The 21043-nt window shown below is 58.3% G+C and overlaps 1 protein-coding gene across 3 annotated transcripts; it reads left to right on the forward strand.

Moving 5' to 3' along the window:
* Positions 1–384: 384 nt before the first annotated feature.
* FAM131C (family with sequence similarity 131 member C) lies at positions 385–21041 on the forward strand. 3 transcript variants are annotated; one of them, XM_033858811.2, is made up of 7 exons: positions 386–649; positions 14094–14209; positions 15089–15124; positions 15390–15483; positions 17994–18176; positions 18443–18553; positions 19374–21041. In XM_033858811.2, the coding sequence occupies exons 1-7, from the start codon at positions 628–630 to the stop codon at positions 19640–19642; spliced, it is 831 nt and encodes a 276-aa protein (XP_033714702.1). In that variant the 5' UTR covers positions 386–627; the 3' UTR covers positions 19643–21041. The 3 variants fall into 3 exon arrangements, with proteins under 3 accessions (XP_073651585.1, XP_033714702.1, XP_073651589.1); XM_073795488.1 differs by lacking the exon at positions 386–649 and adding an exon at positions 14774–14856 and having other exon boundaries at positions 14097–14209; XM_073795484.1 differs by lacking the exon at positions 15089–15124 and having other exon boundaries at positions 385–649.
* The last annotated feature ends 2 nt before the right edge of the window (positions 21042–21043 follow it).

A 21043-nucleotide genomic window follows, 5' to 3' on the forward strand; every position in this document is an offset into this window, starting at 1 on the left:
ATCCGACCTCCGTGAGCCTGTTTCTTCCCCTGCAAAATGGGTACAATGGAATTGTTGTTACTGCGCTCGGCCAGGTTGTGCCCCAAATGCCGGAATCTCCCCGCCCCCACCGCCCTCTTCCCTGACCTTCAGCCCCTGTCGCCTAGTGGCGCGGGAGGCGGGAGGGCCAGAAGTTCCCCCTCTGGCTCCCCTTCCCCTCCCCCCGCCCCCCGCCGGGCTCCTGCTTACCCCGCCGTCACCCCCCGCCCGGGCTGCTGCAACAGGTCTGCAGGCGGCGGGCGCGCTGGGGGCGGAGCGGCCTCGCGGGCTCCGCGCTCGGGGCTCGGGGCTCCGGGCGAGCGCTCCGCGGGGCCGCCCCGCCCGCCGTGCTGCCCGCGTCTGGCAGGGGCGGGCGCGGCTCGCGAGGCGGCGGCGCGAGGCGAGCCGGGCGCTGCGGCGGCGGCGGCGGCGTTGGCGGGGACGACCCGGCGGGAGCGGCGGCTGAGGCGAGCGGAGCCCCGGCCCCTTCTCCGCTCGTCCGCGCTTCCGCTGCGCCAGCGCCGCGCGTGAGCCCCGAGCCCGAGGAGACATGAGCGCCCGGCGGCCCGGCGCACCCAAGGCGCAGCGGCCCGGCCCCGCGGCCCCGTGATGGGCTCCTGCGTGTCGCGAGGTGAGGGGGCCGCGGACCGTAAGGGAAGGAGATCGGGCGCCCGGGGCCCCGCGCCGGGGACGCGCGCACGTCCCCTCGGCCGCTCCAAAGAACCTCGGTGGGGGTAGTGGGGACGACCCGCCCTTCCCGGCCGGCCGCACCCCACCCCCGCCGAGCCCCAGGGGACACGGTGCCCCGAGGGGGACAGGGCGTTGTGGGGGGGTAGCAGCGCGGAGAGAGAGCGTGGGGAGGTCACCGCATCCCCAGCCCCGCTTAGACCCACACCGCACCAGGCGGCAGAAGCAGGGTCGCTTCCTTTCCAGCGGGCAGCCACACACCCCCTGCCGTGTGCCTCGGAAGGGACGGAGGCTTCTGCTTGCTCCTGGCTTCTCTGAGGTCACTGCGGGGCACCAGGAGAGCAAGCAGACCCTCCTTCCCACACCCCGCAAGACACAGGCCTTAGTAGTTCAGTGTCCCCACTCTGTCCCCTTACCCCATGCCCCTGTCTTCAGAGACCCTGAACCCCATTGGCAGCAAGGGGTTAATGGAAATGAACAGGTTATAAAGGAGGTTCCCCTTCCCCCACCCTCATGCCTAACTCCTCAGCCCCACCCCCATCCTCGGTCAGGGGACAGGAAGGGACAGAGACAGCTGATGTTCCCAGTAACCCCTGGGCCTTTGACTGGGCACTATCCCGCTCTCCTTCTGTGCCTGAGCTCCATGGCTCTCCCCAAGGTGGTCCCCAGGGAGCCTGAGAGAGCTGCCCTGGGTGGGGGGAGGTTTGGGGGTGGCAGGGACTGCTACACAGAGCAGGGGGGATGGGCAGATGGGTCTTTGGAACCCTCCCCACCATCAGTTTCCCGACAGGCTGCTGAGCAGCATTGTAGAAGAGGCTGGCTGGGTCATTCTCCCACCCTGGTAACTTCACCCCACAGTGGGACCAGTTGGGGGGGGTGAGGTGAGGGGGTGACTGAGGCCTTGGCTCCAGCTCTGCAGGCTGAAGCCAAATCCACTGACGCCAACCATGGCCTTGGGGGGCTGCCACCCCACCCATCACCCCCAGTAGCTTACTCAGGTGTGGAGGGATGACCAGGCCTTGGGGAGGGGCTGGGCAGGTTCTGGAGGGGACCTTGTCCCCTCCCCCCACCCTCTGGCCTCTATGGGGCTCTGCCCACAAGTCCATGTGGGACATTCAGGGAAGTGGCTTAGGATGTCTCAGGAGGGTGTCAGGGCTGGGATCCTGGGTGGGGCTTAGGCTGTGTGAGGTTCATTCACTTATTTTTTCATTAAGCTGATGTTAGCATGACACCTACTGTGTGCCAGGCACTGTGTACATGCTGGGCACCCAGAGGCGGTGAGCCCAGCACAGCGTGTGCTCTGACGCCTACAGCCTGGCCAGAGGGGAAGGTAGTATTAAGAGTGAAGAGTATTTCGTGTTCTTCAGAACCCACAGGCTCTCAGTGTGTCTGCAGAAACCTCGAAGGCTCTGGGCAGGCTCCAGGTGTTGGGGATCTGGTGTTTCCTTGTTGACTGTGTCCCTCCCCCATCACGTGGCCATCCTGTGCCAGGTGCTGGAGGCCCAGCCCCAGGTGGACTTGCCTGTGACCTGCAGACCAAGGTCAGGCTGCCAGGTGGTGCCAGGATTGGGGCTGGGACCCAGGTCCTCTGGCTGCTACCCCATACCTGGTGCTGGAACCCTCTGCCCTGCCTGTCTGAGGTCACACTGGCCTGAGATGGGTCTTCTCCACCCTTCCTTCAGTGGCTTGGGCTCCCCGTTGTGTATTCTGACCTTGTCCCCGTCCTGAGGGGTCGGCCTACTTCCAGTCTCAACATGCACGCAGCCGAGTTGGATGCCCGTAAAGAAGGTGTGAGACCACTTCAGCAGAGGACAGCCATCGTCCCAGTACTCCGGGTTCTGGGTGACCAAACCACTAAGTGGAGGCCACCCACCCCTCTAGTCATCACTAACGCTCCCAGAGTGCTTACGGCTTACCGAGTACTGGTGGGAACATTCAAGGCGCAACTAGCTAACTTGGGGTCTTATACTATCACAGTCCCCATTTTTACAAGCAGGGAAACTGAGCAGAGCCCGAGGCTGCATAGCTAAGAAAGAGCAGGGCTTCCCTGGTGGTCCAGTGGTTAAGAATCCGCCTTCCAATGCCGGGGACACGGGTTCGATCCCTGGTCAGGGAAGTAAGATCCCACATGCTGCGGGGCAACTAAGCCCTTGCGCCACAACTAGAGAGAAGCCCACGTGCCACAGTGAAAGATCCCGCATGCCGCAACTGAGACCCGATGCAGCCAAAAATAAATAAATAAATATTTTGAAAGAACAAAGGGAGAGAGAAAGGGAGAAGGAAAGAAAGAAAGAGCAGAAGCAGGACTTGAACCCAGTCACGCTGACTCTGGAGCCTGGGCCCTTGTCCTCTGCACCACACAGCCAGCCCTCGGACCCAGGGCCGGGCTGTCCTACTCCTCTCCAGCTGCCAGCTGGAGCCCCCACGAACCTCTGAGTCTCCACACCTGCACCAGTTGCTAACAACAGCCCTGTTACTTGAAGCACTTCCCTGTGTCAAGGGCTCAACCTGCAGCCAGGCCAGGAATTGCTGACCTCCTGCTGACGCCCATACCAAGTCCAGAGCCCACGTGCAACTGGGACCACCCCAGCCAAACCCCAGGTGCAAGCCACACCTGGGAGAGCCACCCCATCCCAGCACTGGGCAGCACTTAGCTTCTGCGAGCCGGGCCTGGGAGGCTAAGAGTGCAGACTCTGGGACTTCCCTGGTGGCACAGTGGTTAAGAATCCGCCTGCCAATGCAGGGGACACGGGTAGAGCCCTGGTCCAGGAAGATCCCACATGTGATGGAGATCTGACCTAAGCCCATGCACCACAACTACTGAATCCTGCACGCCTAGAGCCCATGCACCACAACGAAGAGTAGCCCCCACTCGCCGCAACTAGAGAAAGCCCGCATGCAGCAACAAAGACCCAACGCAGCCAAAAGTAAATTAATTAATTTTTTTTAAAAAAGAGTGCGGACTCTGGAGCCGGCTAGCCTGGGTTCGCATCCCTGCCCCGCCATCCACTAGCTTTGTGACCTCAGCAAGTTACTTAACCTTGTATATGTATCTCAGTGTTCTCGTCTGTAAAATGGGAATAACACTGGTATTGACATCTTCGATTTACTGGGAGGGGATTAAATGACTTAATTCACGTAAAGCACTCAGACCAGTACCTGGCATGTAGTAAATACTGTGTTAGCTGTCACTTTAATTTTTATTATTACCCTTCTGTGTAGACAGCTAATCCAGACCCTCTCTTGGCTGGGAAAGGGCAAGCTGCGGAGGCTTCGAGCACCGTCCTGCCTCATGGGAAAAGAAACAAGCATTTGGGGTGCTGAGAACATGGGGGAAAGGGATTGGGACCAGATTAAGGCAACAAAGGCTGTTTCTGGAGGCTATTTTGTGTTCATTATCTATTTTTAAGCCACCATTTGTTGGCTGCTTATCCTGCGCTGCCTGAGGCATCACTCACCTGGCCTCGTTAGTCCTCATTCAGCCCTGGAGGGGGGATGTAGGGCTCAGAGATGGGAAGGGTCTTACCTGAGGTCACACAGCCAGAACACAGAGAGGCAGGATTTGAATCCAGGACTGTGTGATCCCAGAGCCTGAGCACGGAACACCTGCCCTTTGCTTTCTCATGTCCCCACATGGAGGGAGGTACTGAGCGTGTGGCCAACGCTCAAGAAATTCAGCCCTCTGGAATAACTCCAGTGTTAGCATTCGGTTTGGGCTTTGCTACCACCGATGGTGACAATCTGTACAGAGCAATCTGTCTACCCCCCTCTGTCCAGCTCCGGGTCTCTCAGTGCCCATCCCATGCCCCTGGCTCCGGAGCCTCTCTGCCTGTCCCTTTCCGCCCCAGCCCACTCCTCCAGGCCAACCCATCAGCCTCTTGCCCCACCCCCCGCACCTCCCGCCTGGGTCTAGTGCACCGGGCACTGGCGGGTGGTGAGAGCAGAAACTGGAGACCGAGGAGTTCCTTCTGGAAGGCCAGGCATCTGATTATGTCTGGGAGGAGGCACAAGCTCTAAAGGAGCCGACCAGAACCACCCCCAGTACTCAGGCCCACTGACTGTGACCCCTCCATTCCCAGCCCCCAAGGCCCGTCTCACCTTGGCCCTAGCAGAGCCCGTGAGCAGAGTGCCCCTGGGCACAGTGGAGAGACTGAGGAAGGGGTAGATGGGGCCTTGCCCCCCCTTTTAAAAAAATTTTTATTGGAGTATAGTTGCTTTACACTGTTGTGTTAGTTTTTGCTGTACAGCAAAGTGAATCAGGTATACGTATACATATATCCCCTCTTTTTTGGATTTCCTTCCCATTTAGGTCACCACAGAGCATTGAGTAGAGTTCCCTGTGCTACACAGTATGTTCTCATTAGTTATCTATTTTATACATAGCATCAATAGTATATATATGTCCATCCCAATCTCCCAATTCATCCCCCGCCCCCACCGGCCTTGCCGTTTAGAAGCTCACAGTCTGAGGAGGGAGACACAACCTTGCCCTTGGAATTGTCTAGTGGGGGAGGCCGGACACACAGGTGGAAAAACAGCCTGAGGACCCTCTCAGGAGATCAGCTCTGGTCAGTTGTTGGAGCACAAGCTTCGGCGTTTCAGACTGGCCTATTGAACCTCATTTCTGCCACTTACTAGTAGGTGACCTTGCAGAGGTGATTTAACCTCTCTGAGCCTCAGTTTCCCCATATGTAAAATGGGCATAACAGTACCTACTTTGCTGGGTTGTTATTAAGACTGAATCAGAGATAATGGATCGATAGGCCTAGGATAGTACCTGACACATAGTAGGTGTTCAATAAACAGTGCAAGCAAATCACTGTACGCCAGACTTTGCCCATTAGGGCTGCTGGTAATGTAATAGCCTAATACATCTGAAGACAATCTAGGCAGGCTGCCTGGAGGAGGTGAGGCTAGATCAGGGTGTTCAAAGAAGTTGGGCCAGAGGATGGCAGAGGGAGTAAAAAGGAGCTAGGATGTGTGGAAAGTCCTGAAGAGAACATGGAAAGGGACCCCCTTGGGCAGCTCTGAGTTGTATCGACTCACTTATGGAGCTCCTGCCGTGGACATGGACCTGGTGACCTGTAAATCAGTGTCCTGGGGGGAGGGGGGCACTTTGTCTCCTAAAGGCCAGGCCACTGCCAAGTTCAGAGGGACGGACTGCGGCCATGGCAGTGACTCACAAGGACTCACCCTTGGTGGCCTCCGTCTGCAGAGTCCCCCAGGGCAAGCTCCAGCCCTGGGGAAGGACCAGAGGAGTGGTGCCTGAGATCTGTCCCAGGGTCCAGAAAGAGGATGTGAGGTCTGGGAGGAGAGGGGGGACAGAGCCGCTGTCGTTTATGGAGTGCTTCATCCTCACGGCCACCCGCCAGTATTCTCATTTCACAGATGAGAACCTGAGGCTCCCAGGGGCCGCGTCACAGGCCCACAGCCCTGGAGCTGACAGTGAAAAGCCAGGATTTAAACCCAGGGCAGGGACTGTGCAAGGAAGACCTTGCCCGCTGTGCTGTCTTCGATGCAAGGCAGGAACCTGGCATGTTACAGCTGCGCGGCACACACCTAGGGCGCGGATGGCTGGAGGACCGCATCGTGCCCTTGGCCGCAGGGGTCCCAAGAAGCTTAGTGGGGAGGCCCGTGACTGTCCAGGGAGGGTCATCACAAGGGGCTTCGACTGCTGCTCAGTTTACTGTGTGCTTTCAAGAGGAGGTCTGCCCTCTCTGGGCTGCTGAGAAGGAGCAAGGTTAAGCCTGGAACCACTATGTCCTCCTGGAGTGTGGAGCCCTGGGAGACACTTTGGGGGAGGTGGCAGCCACGATGACAAGTGGGCTGGGACATAGGCACCAAAGAACAGCTCAAGGGGCTGGACGACTGGGAAGGAAGTGAGAAGAATCTGGGTGGTAGTGTTGCAGACGCACCCAAGGAACGAGCAGAGAAAACCAGCGTGGGAGCGTTTGCAGCCAGGGGGGTTTAGGTGAAACATCAGGAGGATCTGCTCGGGTGGCTGGACTCTAGCAGGTTGAGGAGCTGGCATGGGAAGGCAGGAAGCATCCTTGGTTCGCAGGGAAGCTCCGGTTGAAGGCAGAGGGATGGAGGGGACATCTAGATGACACCCCTCTCTTTGAAGGATCAGGGTGGCCCCGTCCAGGCTGCCGTGGCAACCAGAGGCCCGTCACTTCTGTGGCCAGGGCAGGTGGGGGAGGGGGGCAGTCTGAGAAGGAGCCTCAGACCTTGAGTTCAGGGGAGTAGGGTGTGGACTGGGAAAGGGGGGGTATCTCCACAGCTCCCTTGGGAGAGGAAGGTGCCCACAGGAGCAGAGGCTAGGGGTCTCCTCAGGCTATCCCCCAGCCCCCACCCCACATGAAAGCTGTGTTTTTCCAGTTGCCGGTGGTGACGTGGCTGCCGGTCCCAGCTGGGCGAAAAGCAGCCTGTGATTTCACCCTGGGCTGGTTCATTACCTGACGTCTCCATAGCAACCAGCCTGTGACATCACGGGGCCAAAGTCCTCAGGGGAGAAGGCAGCTTTGGCAGAGGCGCCTGCACCCCCGCTGAGGTGGGGGGCAGGAAAGCTGGGGAGGGGGCTGGGAGCCAGGAGCCCACGTCCGCCACCACGTCGACAGATAACTTTGTTCAAGTCACGTCCCTCCAGACCTTGGACATCACCTGCCAGCTCCCCTTGCTCCCTGGCCTGTGGTTGCAGAGTTTTAGAACAGCTTTGGGCGATGGGCAGGGGCCTGGAGATATTCCCTCACCCTTCAGCGCTGGGGTAGTCTGTAGCCAGCATCACCCTGTCTCCCCCTTGGAGGCCCCAGCTTGTGCACGCTGGCACCTTAAGAGTGCGACTTTCAAACTTTTTTGACTGGACCCATAAGAATAAATTATTTCGCATCGTAATCCAGTACACACACAGGTGCACACATGTGTGTCTGTGCAATTTAAACAGAGGCTTCGTGAAATAAGACTTAGCCTGTCTCTGCAGTGGGTCCTGATATTTTCTTTTCTACTCAATTCTACTTCATTCTTTTAAAATATGACCTAGTAAATTGCTTGCTTGACCCACTAAAGGATGCGCCCCTGGTTTGAACACCACCTTTGAGGGACCTTTGCACACATGGAAACTCTGATGCCCGGAGTGGGGCAGGACTCTGTCAGGGTCACACAGCCAGGACTGGGCATAAAGAGCAAGATGTATTGGACACTGTGGGGTGCATGGCTTAGCCCCCATGATCCCACGCTGCCCTCGCTGCTCTTAGCGCCCGGGTCACTGAGCTGTGGATTCAGCGGGTGGGGGCTTAACCTGGCTCCACTTTCCTTTTCTCCAGTCCCCTCTCCAGACAGTCTCACTTGAACCTCCCTGACCTGCCCACCCGTAACAGCCTTCGGGCAGATTCCAGAACTCTGTAGCCTCTTCTGGACACTAAGTCCAGTCCACCCAGTTTGGATGACAACTTTCATCTCGCATCCCGTCTGACCCTCTCCTTCTCCCCGTCGGCCATGGCTGGCTGCCCTTTACTCTGCAGGCCTCCCTCTCCTCTCTGGGTCCCTTTCTTCTCTGACATGGTGGGGTCTGGCATGAGGAACTTGAGAAAAAATGGCCTAGACATTTGTGTTTATCTAGAGCTCTAGTGGTCTCCCTTGGCTACCACTGGCTCAGCGATGAAGCCTCTGTGTTGTAGGCAAGCAAATATTCATTCCTTCATTCTTACAACAAGTGTTTAATAAGCACCTACTATGTGCCAGGCCCTAGGCAGGTGCTGGGACTAACGCAGCAAATAACACCAGGTCCCAGTCCTCACAGAGCTCATGTTCCAGTGAGAAACCATGAACAAGGAAACAGACACACACATTGTGGAGTGATGGGTGTAAAACAGGGTGAAGGGATAGAAAGAGTCGGGTGTCATATTAAATAAGATGGTTGGGGGAGGCCTCGCTGAGGTTGTAACATTTGAGCAGAGACATGAACGGAGGGAGGGAGTGAACCTGTAGGTGGCAGGAGAGTCCCAGATGGAGAAAAGGAACAAACGGGCAGTGCAAAGGCCCTGAGGCAGGAGTGTGTTGGAGTGAGAGAGGAGGAGAGGAGGGACATGAGGTAGGAGGGGGGCCAGGGTCTCTCGGGTTAGCATGTGTGAATTCTCTGGGGAGCCATGGTGGCGGCGGGAGGGGCTCCCCACTATAGAGCCCATGTCGTGGGAGATCTGACCTGATTTGACCTCTTGCATTCCCTGCCGAATTCCCTTTTCCTCCTAAAGTGATCCACCCTGCAGCCTCTTGGGGCTGGGGTCCTCTTGCCTGCAAGCAGCCCTCTTAGGGGACTGCTCACGAATGGAGCAAAAATGGAGCCTTGGGCGGAGCAAGGCTCAAACCTGGCCCCTTCCTCAGTGTCTCCTTGACCCTTGACAACACAATGTTCCCCTTTGCAGGCCTCCCAGATTTCTGCAGGTGAGTCTCTGGGAGCCCCCGTGGGGAGAAATAGGTAGTCAGAGTCAGAAGGGGGTTGACGGCTGGGGTAGCAGAGCCGGTTTCAGCCACTTTGAAGAGAGCATCTGCTACCCCCATCCCGCCTCCACCCCCTGACAGCGACTTTCTTCAAAAGCGGGGCCCTCAAGGCGTCTTGGTTCTCAGTTTGGATCCTGGTAGACAATTCCTGAGGAACAGGAGCAGTCCCCCTCAGCTGCCCATTTTACAGATGTGGAAATAGAGGCTTGGAGAGGCAAAGTCACTTGTTCAAGGTCCCATGGTAATAAAGGGCAGACCCAGGATTTGAACCGGGCAGTCTGGCACCAAAGCCTCACCCAGCTGTCTTAGGAGCAGTTCCTCAGGAGCAGACCCTGAAACGGGGATGGGGGTACAGCTGGAGTGTGAGTGGGTACAGCTGGAATGTGAAGGAAATCTTACAGAGGAAACCAGTACAGGAGTGGAGAGAGTGAGGCAGAGGAGATGCAGCCAGGAAAGGGTGTCTGTCGTCCTGCGGGGGGTGGTTTCCGCCTAATCCCACAGGGAACTCTGGGATGAAAGTGAAGCTCAGTGTTTTTCCACCCAAAACAGAGGACCTGGCGTCCTGCCCCTCCAGTCATGGGCTAAGGGCCGCTCCGGTGGGAGCAGCATCACTTCTCAGTTTCAGCCCAGTTGCCCGCGGGCAGCCCGCCTAGAAAGAGCCTCAGGTGCTGCCTGTTGGAAGCAAAGTACGTGGGGAGGGGACTGTGGGTGCACAAAATCGGGAGAAACAGATCCACCGGGATCTGGGGGATTGGGTGCAGCAGCCACAGCATCCCCTGCCACCCAGTTCTTCCCTCCCTGTTACCCCGAGTCTCCAGTTCAGCCCACTCTCCTCCATCCACCAGTGGCGCCCCCAGCCCCGTCTCTGGGGTTGTCTGACGTCTCTCATCTCCAGCCTCAGACCCTCCCTGGCCTCAGCTTCTTCCAGGAAGCCCTGTCGGCTTCCATGCCGTCAGCTCCTCCGCCTCTGCCCGCGCTGGCCCAAGTCAGAAAGGGGTGGTGGGAGCCAGTGCCCAGGGCTGGATAGGCTGCAGGCTGGGACCAGTGTCCCGCAGAGGGCCCCCCTCCCTGTGGCAGTCCGGACGCTTCTGCTCCTGGCAGACTCCTTCCAGACCCCATGGCTTCGTGCAAGCCCCGCCCACCCGCGCCGTCCCCACCGTCTTCCCGCACCACCATCCCCAGCTCTCGTGGACCGCCTACCTCCTGGCCAACTCCCTGCCATCAGCTCTCCTGCGCAGCCCCCAACCCCCACCCCGAGCTCATCAAAACTCTTTTTGTGGGCTTCCCTGGTGGCACAGTGGTTGAGAGTCCACCTGCCGGTGCAGGGGACACGGGTTCGTGCCCCGGTCCGGGAAGGTCCCACATGCCGCGGAGCGGCTGGGCACGTGAGCCATGGCCGCTGAGCCTGCACGTCCGGAGCCTGTGCTCCGCAACGGGAGAGGCCACAACAGTGAGAGGCCCGTGTACCGCAAAAAAAAAAAAACAAAAAAAAAAAAACTCTTTTTGTGCTTTGGAAGAGAGTGAACCTCGGCGTCAGACCCACAGGACTCAGGTCCTGACTGCCGGCGACTGACTGTGTGCCTGGGGCTAGTGGCTTCCCCATCTGTGCCTCAGTTTCCTCACCTGTCAGGTTGAGCCACAGATTCCTTCCTCTCTAGGTCAAGGTGGGGACTCTGCCATCACACTGAGAAAGGAGAATGTAGAAAGCAGAGCGGTCCTCTGGTACCGCTGTTCCCCTGGCTCAACCTTGTGTTTGAATGAGGGGCTCTGCGGGGGAGGTGTTCCTGCATCAAACTGGGAGCTCCCCGAGGGCAGGGATGGAGTTAATCCTACCTTATCCCCAGGTGCTTGCACAGTGTAGACGTCCAGTAGATGGGTGCTCAGCGGGTGAAGGAATGGATGGATGGATGGATGGATGAATGAATGCGTGAATGAATGAATGAACGATCATCCCCCAGATCTTGACATAACAGGGCTTTTCCTGATCCTCAGGCCTCAGCTCTGAGAAGCCCTCTCTAGCCCTCTCCCACTTACGCTGTCATTGTTTTCTTCATAGCTATTATTGTTTCCTAATGGGTCTTACTCATTTGTGAGTTTTCGGTTAATAGTCTCTCTCCCTCACTAGAACGTCAGCTCCATGAGGGCAGAAACCATCTCTGTCTTCTTCACCATTGTGTCCCCAGTACTCAGAATAGCGCGAGGCGCATAGTAGGTGCTCAGCTAATACTTTTCAGTGAATGGAAGAGTAACTAAATGCATGAATCAAATGAATGATCATGGTGTTCTCTGTCATCCTGGGAGGGGGGGGTGGAGGAGTCCTCTTCAATTTGGCCCAACGATTCAGTCCAGCAATTCCAGTTGCTCAGGGAAAGGTGTTCATTCCCTCAGCAAGGACTGTGAACTGCAATAGTGGGCCTGCAGTGGTGGGCCCTGGGGATGCGTCAGGGGCAGGCCGATCCCTGCCCCGCCCCCACCAAACACATAAATAATTTTACCAGACATCCTGTGCTAAATGCTGTAATAAAGGTGGACATCATCCCCACAGATGTTTACAGAGCACCTACTAAGTGCAGGCGGGGCTCTAAGACACAGAGCGCTGAGCAGGGTTGCCACGGTCTCCGTGCTCAAGGTGCTCACTTTCGTTGTGGGGAGAGCGGTTGGACTCTTAAATAAACAGAAATATCAGAGGGTGATGACTGGTGGCCGGCATGGGGACAGGGAGGGCCACATTGAACAGCGTGGCCAGGGAAGGGCTCTCTTGAGCTGAGTCCTGGATGATGAGGTTCAGGAAGATCTGGGGAGAGAGTGTTCCAGGCGCAGGGGAGGGGACAGCAAGGCCAAAGAACAAGCTTGGCCATTGGAGGAGCAGCAAGGAGGCCAGAGTGGCCGAAACAGTGAGCGAGGGGGCGGGCAGAGGACCGAGGTCAGGAGTGGGCGAGCTGACGTGTACGGCCCTGAAGGCCGAGGTGAGGGGCTGGCTCTTCTCCTAAAGTCCGATGCAAGGAAGCCAGGGCAGGTGAAGACAGTCTGACCTGGAATGCGATGTCCCTGTGCTGCTGGGTAGAGAGTGGATGGCAGGGCCAGGAGGGGAAGCAGGTGACTGTTGGTGAGAGAAGGTGATGGGTCCCACCAGGGGAACAGTGGTGGGTATGGAGAAGGATAAATCTGGAATGGAGCTCTGAGAGAGAGCCAGTGGGACTTGCTGGGTGATTGGATGGGGTTGTTGGGGAGAGGTGGGGAAAGCAGGACACCCAGAAAGCTCCTGGATTTTTTGTTGGTACAGCTGGGCGGACCATGGCATCATTTTCTAGAATTGGGGAAGTAAAGGAAGATGGACTCAGGTTTGCAAGTTCCATTTTGCCCGGGGTTTGCTTGAGATTCCTGTTGGGCACCCACGTAGGGAGCTGGACACTCATTCAAGAGCTCAAGCAGAGAGTCGGGGCTGGAGGTTAAGTGTGGGTGTCAGCCACATACGGGTGAGATCTCTTGGGAGAGAGAGAAGGGAGGCAAGGGGCGCGGGATGGAGCGGTGGGGCGGGCTCAGGGGATGAGCAGTGAGGGAGGATGGAGAAGAGTGCCATGGAGGTGGGAGGGAAGCCGGGGGAAGGGTGTGGCTGGGGAGGGAAGGAGGGATGGGCGACACCCTTGTGCCTCCTGGGTGGCCACCGAAGATGGGGCCGCTGAACTTGCCCCCCCCCCCCCCCCCCCCCCGTGCAGGATTCTGGCCACTTGCCAAGGGCTGTCTCATGAAAGGCTGGTTGGGACAGGCGGAGGAGAAAATGGGAAAAGATGGGAAGTAGAGGTCGGACACAAGTCTGGCCACGAAGGGGACAGAGGAGTGAGCACGGAGTAGAGGGAAGCAGGGGCTGGGAGTAGGTCTTTAAAGGGGGGAAGAGAGGGGGCTGGGGGCTGGCCAAGAGGTGAGGGGACTCCATGAGGCAGAAGAGAGGAGAGGGGATGCTGGCAAGAGTCCCTGGGCCGAGAAGCATTGCAGCCCGTGCCACGCTGATGGGCTGACTTGGTGGGGAGGGAACACAGGCAACACGAGAAAGCACAGAAGCCCGCCCTGGAGGGAGGGCAGAGACGGAGCCCAGACCCCAGGGGGGGGCGGGGGGGGCGGGGAGGGACTGGTCTTGGACCGAGCGGGGACAGTTATTCCTTTGTCACAAGAGGGAAAGCAGACGATGTGGCATGCGGGCAGGGCAATGATTTGAGGTGGAGAGAGTGAGGTGATGCCTTCTGATGGCTCCTGGGTTGCATTGAGGGCTGGAGAGAAGCCAGCAGCAAGGTCCGGGGAGCAGCAGGGGTGTCAGTGTTGGGAGTTCAAGAAGGAAAGAGGGTGAGGTAGTCAACCTCGCAGGACGCAAACTAGCAGGAATCAGAAACCTAGAAGGATCCTTGGGTAGCGGGCTGTGTGAGGCCGGCAGGCGCCGGTTTAACATGACGCCCGTGACTTTCCCCAGCGACGTGCAGCTCGAAGGGTCCAGGCATGAAGCAGGCAGAGGGTTAGACTAAACAGGGTTAAGAGAGTTAAGGGTGTCTGCAAAGGAGAGCTTGTAGGATGAGCCAGTAAGTCTTAGCTGGGCCAGGAGGGAAGTGAGGACATGAGGAGTTAGTGGAAGGTAGAATAAGTGGATTGGAGGTCTCCGTGAGGTCAAAAAATTGCTGGAGTGTGGATACTAGAATCAGTGCAAGTGGAGTAACAAGCAGGTGGGCAAGTAACCCCCACTGAGGGGATCTGGCTGGACTCCTCCTCACCTGCTGTGAGCTTGAGTCTGTTTTCTATGAAATGATATAATAATATAGTAACGCCCATCTCTCAGGACTGGCTTGAACAAGCTTCGTGAGCATGAGAGCTCTGGGCTTTTCTAAGTTCCTTGTCTTTCTTTTTTCCAGATTTGCTCACAAGTACCCACAAGGACTGCCCCATGCCCCAGGGCACGGCCCCCCTGAGCCCAGACTCGCCCTCCAGCCGCCCACCCATCGTGGCTCCAGACCATGTCATTGGCAAGGTAACTGGTCACGCTTCGTCCCCACCTTCACCCCCACGTAGGCCCTGGTTCCTGGGCTGTGCCCTACGGCTCCCCACAGGGAGCAGAAACCATCTCAGCCTCCTCTGCCCCTGCCGAACTTGGCCGCTACCCCTCAGGGTTGGTATTCAGCTGGATGAAGGTCTGAATTGGGCTGGGCATCAGGGACTGGACCAGACCTATTTAGAAAAGAGAGTCCCACGCTGAAGGGCTTCCCACCCAAGTTAACTCAGCCTTGCAGATTAGATGTTCTGTTACAGCCCACGGACTCCTTAGCAGCCTGCACTCCAGCTGGAGAGTACAGGAATGGAATTCTCAGTCCAGGTAGATCAGGACGATCTTGCTAGGGCCGCAAATCCCGTGCATAATTTCCATCTTTGCCCCAGAGGTTGTGGCTTGAACCTACCAGTTGATATAATTACCCTTTTTTTTTTTTTTTTGAGCACATACCACATGCTAAGCGTCGTGCTAGGCACTTTGCCTACGTTATGTCATGTACGCTTCAGCACAACCTGTGAGATAAATGGCATTGTTACCATTTTACAGAGGACGAAGCTGATGTTCTGAGATGTTAAGTCACTAGTCCAAGGATACCCAGGTGGAAGTGGCAGAGTCAAAGGCCAGCCCAGGTCTGATCTATCCCCTAACCCACTGCGTCTCCTGGCAGAGCCATCATTGCACCCCCCGCTCCTCTCTCTGCATGCCAGGGGACACCAGGGCATGACCCATGAATAGGCAGACCCCGACCTCAGGGGCGACCAGAAGGCTGACCCACACCACCAGCCAGGGCTCCAGGATTCGCGCCATCTGCTGGCGCAGTGGGCCAGACCCTGCCTGTTCCTCTTTCTCCTCTTGTTTTAGGACAAACAGATGGATTTCTGTTGGGATCCTTGGCAGGTCAGTGCACTTGCCCATCCCCCAGTCTAGCCAGCCCCAGCTGACACCATTGCCCCTCCCTCTGCTGGGCCCAGCCTGGGCACACAGGGCTGCCAGCCCTGGGGGAGGGGGGCCTGATGGAAACAGGGCTGGGGATGGTCCTGTGGAGGAGTGGCAAGATGGCCAGAGGATGTGGGGAGGGTGCGTAATGGGGATGGGAGGGGTGGGGGGAAATCATCTTGCAGGTCTGCCCCACCCTGCTCACCCCCCACCCCTGTTTCTCCAGAGGTGCTTCCAGACCACCAACGGCTACCTGTCCGACTCCAGATCCTGCTCCAGCAACTACAACGTGGCAGCCCTGGCCACCTCGTCCCTCGTGGGTAAGCTCCAGCTGCCCTCTCCTGTCCTGGAAGTTCGCATAGCAACCCCCAGGCACTGGCGGTGGGAAGGTCAAAGCTGAATTGCAGCTGGAAGGACTGCGGCCCTGCTGGATTCAGCATTTTCTAAATGCCAGGTTCCGTGCCGAGCTCTGCAGGACTTAGGTCTCCTGCCCACCCCACCCCACCCCACCCCCGACCCCACCATGGGTTAAATTGTTGGGTTCTCCACAAGTTCTGAGGGGATGGCCCCAATTTTCCAGGTGTCTGCCAGCTGTGGTCTCCCTGCTTCTCTGCAGCACATGAAACCTGCCCTCGTGCCAACTTGGGTCAGATTCCCTAGAAGCAGAGCCCGAGAGGGGAATTGTGCTAGTGATTTCCTGAGAGGTTATTCTCGGAGGAAGCCTGTAGGGAGCAAGGGCAGCAGGACAGGGCAGGGAGGGAGCTCAGCAGAGGTGTAGCTGCGGAAGTCTTGTCTTTCTCAGCCTGATCCCATGGGGAGCACGGGAGCATGACTTGCACCGCAGAATTCATGGCACTTTGGGGCGAGGTGGCTGGGTTTTGTTTTTATAAATGTATTTGTTTGTTTGTTTGTTTTGGCTGTGTTGGGTCTTCGCTGCTGTGCACGGGCTTTCTCTAGTTGCGTGAGTGGGGGCCACTCTTCTTTGTGGAGCACGGGCTCTAGGCGCGCGGGCTTCAGTAGTTGTGGCACACGGGCTCAGTAGTTGTGGCTCACGGGCTTAGTTGCTCCGCGGCATGTGGGATCTTCCCGGACCAGGGCTCGAACCCATGTCCCCTGCATTGGCAGGCGGATTCTTAACCACTGCGCCACCAGGGAAGTCCCAAGGTGGCTGGTTTCATGTTACTCCTCCATCGGTCCATCACTGGCTGCCACCTTCCGAGCACCTCTGGGTGAGGCAGCTCCCATCAGCTAAGGGCAAGGCTCCCAAGAAGGGCACAGGTGTGAGCCGGCAGCAGCACCTGCAGCGGCAGGGGGTGGGCACGCCGGACCAGCACGGCATCTGCCCCGCGTTGACCACAGCGCCGGCTCTTCTCGGCCAGCCAGCCTCTGCTCGCAGCTCTGCTCCTTGATCCTCAGGCTCCCATTCTTTACATCCCTCACAGCTCCCCAGGGGGCCCTTGCTGCCCCCGCACATTTGCCCCTGTCGTTCCCTCCACCTGAAACCCCTTCCCTCCACCTCACCTGCGCCTCGGGGGGCCACTGAACCACCGCCTCCAGAAACCTTCTCTGGTTGCCAGCACTCCCCAACCTGTGGGGGGGGGTCTCCCCCTTCTTTCCACCTCCATCTTTCCCATTTCCCCAGAGCTTTATGTCTCAGTTTCCTTCATGGATGCCTTTCTTTCTTAAATATTGCTGCTTCTCACGTCATGGCTTCTGGGACCAGTGACTCCCAGATCTGAGTTCTCAGCCTGGGTTAAAGGAGATGCCGAATCATTCTTGACAACCTTCTATCTATCATCTTCCACATCCAACCGGTCTACTCACAAGAACCCCTCCAGGCCCTCCTCCCCATCTGCCCAGCCCTGTCCTGTCTCTTGCTGGATCCCTTCAATGGCCCCTAATGTCTCCCTGTCTCCACCTTTGGCCCCTAATCCTCTTCTAAATGGCCCCTAATGTTCTTCCTAAACGACAGGTCTGGCTTGTCACTCTCTTGCTCATTACCCTGCTGTGGCTCCCCATTGCTCTAAGAAGAACAGTGGCACCCTCATTCTGGCTCACTGAGCCCCCGGTCTGGCCCCTGTTGGGCTTCCCAGCCTCTCCTGCCTCCCTGCTCCTCGTGTTGCCCCATGTCTTGTCCCCAGTGGTCCTGGAACCATGCCAGATTCTTCTATGCCTTCATCCTCTTCTCATCTCTGGAATAGCCTCCAGTCTTGCCTCTGTTTATCCAACTCAAGCTGCCTTCCAAGCTGGACTCCAGTCTACCTCTTCCAGGAAGCCTTCCCTGCCTGCTACAGGTCTCACCCTCAGCTGAGCGGGCAGTGTCCTAGGCACAGGGGCTGCTCTCTCTTGGAACTTGTTAACTAATGGATACAGGGAGGGCTGGGTGGGTCTTGAATGGATACTTGAGTGAATCTCCTTGAGCAGAAGGGTCTAAACTTGGTCACAGAGGGAATGAAGGGTGTGACAGGTCTGGAGAAGAAGCGCCAGGTGGGCAGGAGCATTGACTGGAAGCAGGACACGGCGGGGGACATGGGGCCTGCAGATGTGTGGGGAGCATCTCCGTGAGAGGGCCTCAGGCTGTGGGAGGGCGCGGGGCAGGCGGGCAGCGGGCACGAGGCATTGTCCTGGCGGGAGGAACTGGACAGGTACAGGCTCTGTGGGTGTGGGTTTTGCGGACGCAGGGCACTGGGAGAGGACGGGGCGCTGAATGGATGTGCGGTACAGGCCATTGGATTGCCCTGAGGTACTGGAGGGCCTGGGGTATTGGGGGTGGGGCCCTGAGCTGGGCCTTGGGTCAGAGCCATCACTCAGCTGCCCTCAATCGCCCCAGGAGTGGTGCAGAGCATCAAGGACCACATCACAAAGCCCACGGCCATGGCACGTGGCCGCGTGGCCCACCTCATCGAGTGGAAGGGCTGGAGTGCCCAGCGCTCGGGCTGGGAGTTGTCCACAGCCGAGGACGAGCATTACTGCTGCCTCCCAGATGAGCTGCGCGAGGCCCGCTTTGCTGCAGGTCAGAGGGCGGAGGGGGAGCTTGGGGACGGGGACTGGCCGGGGCTGTAGTCCTTAGGGGACCCAGGACCACCACCTGGGCATCGTCTGGGCAGGCAAGAATAATGCCATGGGGTGGCCGGGGCATTGGTGGGCACATGCTGATCAGCGTGCCCGGGCATGGATGGGCAGCCCCAAAGGCAGTGTCTGGTGCCAGCCTGACCTGGCACCGGAGGCCCCCCACACCCTCTGCCCGTGCCCCTGCTGAGCCGGGTCCATCCCCTACAGGGGTTGCCGAGCAGTTTGCCATCACGGAGGCCACACTGAGTGCCTGGTCCTCGCTGGACGACGAGGAGCTGCCCCCAGAGAACAGCCCCCAGGACGTCATCCAGCTACAGGGTACAGCCCGGCAGGCGCCAGGGTGGGCTGGGTGTGGCAGAGCTGGGGCCGCGTGCCCGCTCTGCCCTGTGACCTCAGACAAGCCCCTCTGTCCCTCAGCCTTAGTTTTTCTTCATCTGAAAAATGGGGCTGGTGATCCTTGCCCTGCCCATTGCCCAAGGAGTGCCGCGAGCATAAAGGAGAGAAAGATAGATGATAGACAGATAGATAACATGAATTAAGTGCTCACTGTGCTAAGTGCTTTACATGTGTGATTTCACTTTATTCTTATGACAGCTCTAGGAAGTAGGTGCTGTTACCTCCATTTTACAAATGAGGGAAACGGAGGCATCAAGACACTCACCTCAGATTACACAGCTACCGGCATCAGAGCCAGGATCTGAGCCTTAACACCTGTCTAGGACCCCAGGTTCCTACCGAGGGCTTCAGGGAGCCTGGGTCCTAGGTGGCGCCTGCACCCACTATCTCATCTGCTCCTCCCCGGCGACAGTGAGGGCAGGGAAGGGAGTGGAGGCCTGGGAAGAGCGCTGGCTGTCCCACTTCTCAGAGCGCAGAGGGATTTGAGGGCTCTGGCTCCAGAGCCTGCTCTTAACTATTCTGCTCACTGCCACTGCCACCACCACCCTGTCACACCCCCAGGGAGAAACTGGGGCTCAGAGAGGTTCAGTGACATGACCAAGGTCACACAGCTTGGCAGTGACAAAGCCAGATTTGGAGGCAGGTCTTCTGCCCCTCTCCCTGCCTCACACTCCCGGAGAGGGTGTGGAGCCGGGTCTTCTGAACTCCTTTCCTCACCCCCACACCCCTGCTGCTTTTCCAGACCTGGAGAGCATCTACCTTCAAGACAGTCTTCTGAGTGTCCCCTCGCAGGATGACAGTCTTCTGGCCTTCTCCTCCCCCGATGGATGGCCCTCATCTGACGAGCCCCCCACCATAGCCTCTGGCCCGCAGCCCCCCAGCCCCGAACAGCAGCGCTGGCAGCGGCTCCTGGGGGCCCCGGGGCCCGAGGGTGGGGCCCGCCTGCAGGGCTCCCTCCCATCGGTGGACAGTGGCTCCCTCTCGGAGGAGGACGAGGTGTTCTATAACTGAGGCGGGGGCCGGAGCCTGCTCACGCCGTGACCTTGCCTGGTGGGCAGCCCAGGTGTATCAGGACACCAGGGTCTGGCTGGGCATCTCTTGACCCCTCAGGGCAGGCACGGGGTGGGTGCGGCAGGGATGGGGGCCAGCATTCCTTGGGGACCATTCCGTGCCTCTGTGGACCTGCCCCCCGCAGTGGGAGCCGTAATCCCCTTCTCCCTCTTTACTTGGCTCAGGCGGGCACCTTCCCCTGCAGTTTCTGCCATCAGCGAGCTCAAGGACTCTCAGCAGACAGCAGGCAGGCCGCCCAGAGGGGCCAACAGCCAGGTTCCCAGGCAGACAACCGCGGAGGGGCCTAGGAGACCCGCCTCGACCCCAGGGCTCGGTTCCTCGCCCCTCCCCTCTGTGCTCCTGCCCCCCACCAGAGGCGGGGTGGCCTCTTGGGGTACCTAACATCTGCTCCTTAGTGCTCTTCATGAGGATTCTGTCTCTGGAGTGTCTGTCTGTCCGTCACTCTCTGGATCTGCTCCCTGGTGCCCTGCTCCCCCATTCTTGCTCTCTCCTCCCATCTCCCTGAAGGTTCTCTGAAGACATTAAAGTGGTGGATTCACCCTGGAGGAACTTGGCCTGGTCTCTGCTGGGGACGGCATGTCCTCAGGCCCTGGCGGGGGGAGCTCTAGAAGGACTTTGGAGAGGGCCCCTACCCCCAAAATACACAGACAGCTGGTCAACCTGCTGCCAGCAGCCAGGAGGGTCCCCGTGGAGGATGCTTAAGGCTCTGTGGACTCTCCAAGGAACCACACGTGGGGACCCCGCTGTGTCAACCCTGGCTCAGCCAAGGAGGAGGCTGAGGCTGCTGGAGTGAGGGAAACTGGGCCACAGGGTCGTGCTCACACATGACGACAGGCATCATAAGACCTGGTGGGAACCTGCTTTCATAACTCCCTGCCAGGAAGGGGGACATGAGGAGGCGTGGGAAACCAGGCCCCAGGCCTGCAAGGCCCACATGACCACCAGGGGGCCCCCAAGAGCTCACTCAGGGCCGGCGAATGTGGCCTTGCTGAGGTGGCAAGATAACACCCTGGATGCTGAGATGAGGGACAGACGGCTCTGGCAATCAGCTTTATTTTTTCTCAGGAGCCTCCGGTTGGGAGTCATACAACCCTCAGAGGGCATCTCTGCGTGCCCTTGGCGACAGAATATCCCAATGTCTTCATTCGTGAATTTGATTCTTTCATGGAACACCCACCATATGCTGGTTTTCTGCTGTCTTGCGTTCTGAGTTCTGTCCAGAGGGGGATTTGTCCTTCAAGGCAGGTAGCACTTGTTTCATGGAGAATGGGACGTGGTGACTATGGGGCCTCTTCAGTGCTAGCTTAGCTGCCTACTTCGCCGAAGAGTTGAGCTGGGCTG

Source organism: Tursiops truncatus, chromosome 1, assembly GCF_011762595.2.
Source record: "Tursiops truncatus isolate mTurTru1 chromosome 1, mTurTru1.mat.Y, whole genome shotgun sequence".
Classification (NCBI taxonomy): domain Eukaryota; kingdom Metazoa; phylum Chordata; class Mammalia; order Artiodactyla; family Delphinidae; genus Tursiops; species Tursiops truncatus.